This window comes from Lactuca sativa, chromosome 7 (genome assembly GCF_002870075.4).
Source record: "Lactuca sativa cultivar Salinas chromosome 7, Lsat_Salinas_v11, whole genome shotgun sequence".
NCBI classification, from domain to species: Eukaryota; Viridiplantae; Streptophyta; class Magnoliopsida; order Asterales; family Asteraceae; genus Lactuca; species Lactuca sativa.
Window position 1 is genome coordinate 12,823,933 of NC_056629.2, and position 8,253 is coordinate 12,832,185.

General features: G+C 35.8%; 1 protein-coding gene across 1 annotated transcript; it reads left to right on the plus strand.

Annotated features, from left to right (window-relative positions):
- The first annotated feature begins 5,135 nt into the window (after window positions 1-5,135).
- LOC111904117 (uncharacterized) lies at window positions 5,136-7,665 on the plus strand. Its single transcript, XM_052765620.1, has 6 exons — window positions 5,136-5,698; window positions 5,842-6,487; window positions 6,574-6,625; window positions 6,707-6,823; window positions 6,929-7,395; window positions 7,477-7,665. The coding sequence occupies exons 1-6, from the start codon at window positions 5,136-5,138 to the stop codon at window positions 7,663-7,665; spliced, it is 2,034 nt and encodes a 677-aa protein (XP_052621580.1).
- Window positions 7,666-8,253: the final 588 nt, after the last annotated feature.

The window sequence follows — 8,253 nt, forward strand, 5'->3', positions numbered from 1 at the left end:
CCAAAAATTTCAATTTTATAATAGATAAAATAGTATTTCCAAACATCATCCATACATCTCAAAAAATCAATGTATGAAATGTGTCAAAATTAGAGTAACTATCAAAGGCAGAATACCCATGGTGTGTGAGATACAGTCAGCCTGAGCTCTTCCCATTGGAACCGTAAGTACCTGAAACATAAACTGAAAACTATAAGCACAAGCTTAGTGATTTCCCCAAGATACCACATACCAATATATCATATAATGATCCCCACCGACACTCGCAAAATGAACCCCACCCAATGAGATATGAGCCCCGCCCAACCTCGCATAATGGGCCCCGCTCACACTCGCAATATAGGCCCCACCCAATGAGCATACAAATATAAGCACATATAAGTATCACACATACATCGAGTATATAAACAAAATCAACAAGGGTCAGCCTTGGTGCCTTAGACCCACTAAACCTAGTGAGGAAAACTCACCTTGATAAGCTGAACGAAACGAATGATCCTTGACTACTGGTCCTATAGCTCCCCAAGTTATCGATCACCAAATAAAATCTAATTAACATTGGGATCTGCATCATTAACCACAAATCCCTACTTGGTGTAGAAAGACTATTTTACCCCTAACATAACTTGGTCCAAGAATGAAACCCTAAATCACAATCCAATGGCCCAAAGGAGATAAACACTCCTATAAGGTCCAACATAAGGCCTAATTTCCAATTGGGCCAAATCCCTTCACATGGGCCTTAGCCTAAGGCCTATTTATGCTTCCCTAGCCTAAAGGTTCGATTTTAAATGGCCCATGAAGGCCCAAGACACAAAATCCAAGAAATCAGCCCAATCCGAGGCCTAACAACGCAAGGCCCAAATCCAATGAGTACGCGGGGTGTACTCAACTATATATGCTAAGTGTACAGGCAACATCAAAAAGTACGTTGTGCGTACGAGCTTGTACACCCAACGTACTTACCCAATAAGCCATATTCCAATTAATCACTTAAATCCTTAAGACCTAAGGTTCCAATCACAGATCTGAGCCATATGAAGTGTCTTAAACTATAAACTTGACAACTTGATGGCTTGCATGCCCCCAAATGAACCCAATCTCGAAATATGACAATCAACTTCCATAAAAATGACCAATGGTCATGCATGAATGATATAATGGCCCAAAAATGGCAACTTTATGACTCTAGGACCCAAGTAATACCAAGAGTGGCAACTATAAGCTTCAGAAACGACATGGGCTCACAAGATCTCATTAATGGGACCAAAAATGGTCCAAAACTTAACCAAAAGAGATCTAGGTTACAAAGTATCAAGTTCAAGACTGTATACCTTGCAAAAGCTAGAAATGAAGCAAATAACTTGGATCTATAAACTTCTCCTTGAACCACCACCTTGCTTCAACCTTTTATTCCTTGGAAATGGAACAAAAACACCAAGAATACACAATAATGGGGTTAGGGTTTCGTGGAGGCTGATAAGGGACAAGAGGGAGGCTAATAAAAGAGGTCCTTATGAAATAATGTTCATTATATAGTACTCAAACCCTAAAATGTAGGGTTTTGGGTCTGGACACGTACGTTACACGTACTCCTTTGTACGCAGCGCGTACATACATGGCACCCGCGTCTAATCTCCATTAGTACACCTAAACCATTCACCAACATGTCAGTTACTTAACATTTATCATCAATCTCGAGTCGAAAGAGATGCCAAAACTAGTCCCACAATGGTTGATTACCTAACCACAAATCATACTAAAACTAAGCCTTATCACCCATATGGACCAGGGTGGACATGGATGAATACAAAACAATATTGTGATCATGAACATCATCCACAACCTTAACAATATTAGCCCACACATCAGACCCCTTACATTGAGACTCCCTCTCCAAAACTCTACCATGATCCCCATGAAGTTCCTTAATGAATCGAACCCACAAATCATTATAATTTTTAAGAAAGTTCCAACGCCACTTATGGAGGAGGTCCTTGTTAAACATCACCAAGCTTCTTACCCCTAATCTATATTTATCAATATTTTCCTTAACTATCTCCCATTTAACCCAGACCAACTTTCGATCACCACTACCTCCACCCAAAAAACTTAGCTCTCAACTGCTCTGAAATTTTAATAACACTTATGATTACCTTAAATAGGGACAAAAAGAAAATTGATAAACTCCCACATATCGACTTAATTAAGTTCAATCGCCCCACTATACAAAGAAAGTTCACCTTCTACTTACATAATCTAGATTTAAATTTTTTCACCAAAATATCCCATATTGCTTTCTTCACCATATTATCTCATGGTGGCAAACACAAATACTTAAAAGTTAAAGAACATGGGGCTCATCCTATCCGACACCCCTACACCAAACATATTTGACTTATGAATACTCAGTTTAAGTCCAGAATCCCTATAAAAACTATCTAAAATGAACTAAATACCAACAATATTACCACACCTCTAATTAGTCAAGAAAACCACATCATCTATGTAAAAAAAGGTGCGATATAAACAAACTATCAGAACCAATTTTGGGCTCCTTGAATAGACCTATTTTTCAAGGCTTCCTCTATACTTGTATGCAGACTCTCGATCACAAAAATAAATAAGAACATAGAGAAAGGATCTCCTTAACGAAGACCTATATGAATAAAGAATTCCTCAGCAGGTCTCCCATTCACTAAAAAAAAATATCTAGCCATAAACTCTTGGTGAATGGTTCCCATAGCCACAACAAGTCGACACTGTTACTATAAATAAAAGTGTCCTTTTGGATTACAAGCAAGAACAAATATGAGCAGAACTGAAAAGAGAATCAATTATAGGGACTAATTTATTAATTAATTAACAGTTTAATTAATTAAGTGAAGGGAAATCTTCAGAAAAGTCTCAATATTTACGGAAAAGTTACACTTTAGTCCGAAGATTTTTTTTTTTTACAAAAAAAATCCTGAGAACCGGCAAAAATTTGCAGTTTGACCATTTTTGACCGGTTCAAACCAGTACCAAATTAATTTGGGACTATTTCGTAAACTAACCAAAAATATTGGGACTTTTCTGAAAACAAAAAATACTATGACTTTTCTGTAAACAAAAATATTATGATTTTTCTACAAACAAAACCCTTATTATTATTATTATTATTATTATTATTATTATTATTATTATTATTATTATTATTATTATTATTATTATTATTATTAAAAATATAAATAAAAATATCATTTTTTGAACTTGTTATTATTAGTATTGTTACTAATACGTATAAATGCATTTAAATGAAAAAAATAATATTAATGACATTGTTTAAAGGTGGAGGTGAAGGAGATGGTGATGCTTTTAGCATTGAAATCGTGAATGTCTACTTGTATATTTTTACATTGTATATGATCATTTCATATTTGTTATTATGTTTTTTAATTCAGAATATTAATACTTAAGATTTAAAAGAAGTTGCATATTTGTAAAATTGTTTATAAATAGTTTCAAGTAGATGGGTTTCTCACTTTGTGTATAATATTGTTTAAGGTAGAAGAATTACTTTCCAAATGCAACAAATCCACTACAAACATCTACATAGGTAATCCATATCAAAATTCAAAAGTATTAATTACAATATCTTGTTTAATAAAAAATAATAGGAATAATTCAAAAGTATTAATCAAAATTCCCGAGTATTAATCCAAAAAACATGTCCTATTACTTTTTAGACAAAATTGCAAAAATGGTCCCTGTGGTATGTAAAATTTTGGGGTTTTAGTCCAAACCATGAGTTTTTTGGAACCATAGTCCATTTGGAGTGGTTTCTATGTGGTTTTGGTCCCTGGACTTAACTCCCGTTAAGTTGGAACTGTTAAGCCCCCTCACGTGCCTCACACGTGAGGGTAATTTCGTCATTTCATATGTCAGGGACCATTTTTGCATAAATGTTTTTTTGGATTAATTGACATTTACCCCTCATTTACTTTCCCCAACACTCGTCAACTCCCCAACTCCCTCCTTCTTGCTTCTGCTCCATTGAACCTACAAAAAACCCTCGTTGCTTATCCAAACAAGATAATCGACACTACACATATAAGGGCATACGTTTAATACGAAATGGTGTTCGTAATGTGGCATATCAGACCAAAACACGAAGTTGTTGATGTATCAACTGTATATGGTAAGCTGCTCTGTTTTCTTTAACTTTTATACTTTGCATTTTCTTATTGATTTAGAACAAAAAAATGCAAAAATTTAACTTTGTTAATATGTACAATTTTGATTTTTAGCTGGTGCACCCACATGGTTTAGTATTAAGCTTCATCAAGGTGGGAAATTTACTAAATTACCTGATATAAAGTACATTGGAGGTGAAGTGCGTTATGCTGATTATGTGGACATTGATGAGTTTTCTGTGCATGAACTTGATGCCATAATGCTTGACCTAGTTTACCCAGACCCACAGAATTCTGAATTCGCTGATGAATCCCCAGTTATATACTACCATTTTAGGATACCCAATGGTGACTTTCAATTTGGTCTTAGAGCTTTAGGGAATGATCAGGATGTGATCAACCTTTCTAAATACAATGCACATAACAAGCTGATTGAGGTGTACACAGAGCATGGAAAGACAAATTTATTGACTTACTTCATGTTACCAAATGCAAATGGTAAAGTTGTCATTGAGGAATTACCAGAAAATGATGATCAAGGGGCTGAAGTTGAGGGTCAAGTTCATGCAGATTCTCTAATGAAAATTGTGAACCATGGTAATGGTGAGCCTATTGGTGAGTTCATGTCTCTGATTCTTTTTGGAAGTAAGAATGATAGTTTCTCACCAAAGTATAGAAGGGGTAGGGTTGGGAATTCCAAAATAGGTGAAAGTTCTTGTAGCAAGAGGCTTAATTTAGATTATATTGATGAGGTTGTTCACATTTCAAAGGAAAAGAATGATGATCAGGATGGTTCAACTAATGTTGAGGAGGCATCAACTTGTGTTCATATTGATGAGATGGATTGTGTTAGGGAGGCTGCAAATGTTGTTCAAGAGGCATCAACTGTTGATGAAGAAGACTACAACACCCCCTGTTAATAATGCTGATGAACAATTGAATGAGTTATTTGATAACCTTATGGAAAATTTGATTGGGAGTGATGATGATAATGCAGAGTATGAAGGGGATGGAGAATCTGAAGAGGGTAATCAAGAGTATGAAGAGGATGATGAATCTCAAGAAAGTGATCCAAATTTTGAAGAGTATGATGAATCTGAAAATAGTGATCCAGAGTATGAAGAAGATGAGAGACAAATAGAAGATGAAGATCATATGGATGACATAATGGATGTTGACAACAATATACAGGATGTGGATGTGGACATGGGAGACTTCACTCTCAATTTTGAAAGTGATGTGGAAGGTTCTTGTATAAATGTTGTTCATGGGCATGAACCTGAAGATATGGAAGTGATTAACAATGAGGAATTTGAATCTTTGGATGAAGGATCCGACCAAGACAGAGAGAGAAGAGCTCTTATTAAGAATTTGAGAAAAGAAAAAAGGTGCAGTCTTGGGGCAGTACATAAACAATCTTTTTCAGTTGGAGATAAATTTAATAGTAAAAAAGAATTAAAGGAGGCAATTGATCTACATGCACTAGAATCAAGAAGGAATCTTTTCTTTAAAAAAATGACAATGTAAGGCTTAGGGCACAGTGTAGAGGTGTTGTACCTGTCACCAATAAAGGCCAAGTGGGTAGTCAAGCTACCACTTCAAAAAGAAAGGGTAAAGAATTAAAGACACAAAAAGTAACATGTGGTTGGTACATTCATGCATCTAGGTTAAATCCTGAATCTAACTGGTTTATAAGGACCTTAAACCAAACTCACACATGTTTGCAAACAAGGAAACCCAGGGCTTGTACTGCTTCTTTAATTAGCAAGAAAATCTTTGATCAAGTTGAGGCGAATCCAGATATACCTTTGAGAGCCATACAAGATCACTTTCAAAAGACCTACCAAGTGGGTGTTAGTATGGACAAGGTGTTCAAGGCAAAGGATAAGGCAAGAAAGCATATAACTGGGGACTACACAAAGCAGCATGAACTGTTGAGGGACTATGTTCTCGAACTTCAAGCCACCAACCCAGACACCACGGTGAAAATAGATGTATGTTCTGAGCCTAACCCTGATTCCCCAACTAGGCAGTTTAGAAGAATTTATGTGTGCTTGGGTCCACTGAAAAAAGGGTTCAAGGCATGCCTTAGGGACTTATTAGGTTTTGATGGTGCCTTCATGAAAGGACCATTCCATGGGCAAGTCCTTTCAGCAGTTGGTCTTGATTCCAATAATGGAATTTACCCATTAGCATATGGGATTGTTGAGTCTGAAAACACAGAAAGCTGGAAATGGTTTTTAGATAACCTTGGGGATGACTTGGACCTTGGAAGAAACTCAAATTTTACTTTCATAAGTGATAGGAAAAAGGTAAAGTTGGAAGTAGTTTTTATACATTTGGTCATTTAAAGTGTGGCTGTAAGTTAATTCTAATGATTGAAAATTAATTTTTGCAGGGTTTACATACTGCAGTTGAGCAAATTTTTCCCAATGTTGAGCATAGATATTGTATCAGACATATTCATGACAATATGAGGAAAAGATGGAGGCAAACATAGTACAGGGACCACTTATGGAGGTGTGCATCAGCTACCACCATTCCTGAGTTTGAACATTTGATGAAGGAGTTTAGTCACTATGATAAGGAGGCATGTGAATGGTTGAAGCAAATTCCTCCTAAACATTGGGCAAGGAGTCATTTTTTAGGTAAATCTATATATTCCAATTTGGTCCTTATGTCTTTCACTTAGTGAACTGTTTTACTTGTATGTGAATTGTATTAAATGTTTTTTAATGGTAATTTACACACAGGAAGTGCAGTTTCTGATGTGTTGATATCAAACATGTGTGAAGTGTTTAATGGGAAGATAGAGAAAGGAAGGGATAAACCTATCGTTGGATGTTTAGAATTCATAAGGGAGTATCTAATGAAGAGGATATGCAATGTCATGAAGGGAATGAAAAAGGCTAAAGGTCCACTAACACCCACAGGAACAGATATCCTAGCTGCAAGAAAAACAGTTGCTTCACAATACATTGCTAGGTGGAATGGGGGAGACAAGTATCAAGTCACAGGAGCTTTGCAGGATCAACATGTGGTTGATGTTAGGAACAAAACATGCACTTGCAGAAAATGGGAATTAATTGGAATTCCATGCAGACATGCAATTACAACTCTGAATGAGATGAATAAAGACCCAAAGGCTGAGCTTGACATTTACAAATGGGTTCACAAGGTGTATTTTCTAGAGACATGGAAAAAGGCTTATTCTTTTAAGGTGGAGCCAATTAAGGGTAGATCCATGTGGCCCAAAAGTGAATGTCCCACAAAACTAATCCCTCCTCCACATCGCACTTAGGTGGGAAGGCCTAAGAAAAAGAGAAGACAAAGTGAGAGTGAAAGGTTAAGCAAAAAGCAGAAGGCAAGTCAAGGTGATGGAGTGAATGCTGCACAAGAAGGAGGTTCCCAAAAACCAACAAATGATGGAGTGCAGAAGCTATCAAGGAAGCATATCAGTGTTACTTGTAGCAAATGCAAGAACAAGTGACATAACTCTAGGACCTGTAAAGGGCAAGGTGGGAATCAATCCAAGAAGTAATGTGTCATGCATGCATGGAGTTTTCTGTGATTTTTGTTGGTTATGAAAACTTGGTTGTTATGTTTACAGTATTTTGTTGAAAATTTTTGGTTGGTTGTTATGAAAACTTGGTTGTTATCTTAGGTAATGTGTCCCTTTTGGTACTGTTTAGAATCTTTGGTTGTTATGTTTAGAAACTTTGGTTGTTATATTACAAATCTTAATGAAATGTGCATTTTGGTTATGTACAATTGGTTCTAATATATATATTTTGGTAACACATTCATACCATTTCTATTCATATGTTAATTCTTATACATTCATATCATTTTGGTAAAACATTCATTACACTTGCATCATAAAATTGTACATATATCATTATCATCATAAGTCACTACAAACTTGATCACATAAAATTACAACAAAATGACCAAAACACCCTTCAGAGTATACCCCTACACAAACCAAATATAAAAGAATACAATCACAAAGAAAAACCAACTTCCAAACATGTACATTTTCAGCTTCAAATTATCATCCTTCAATGCTCTGACATTT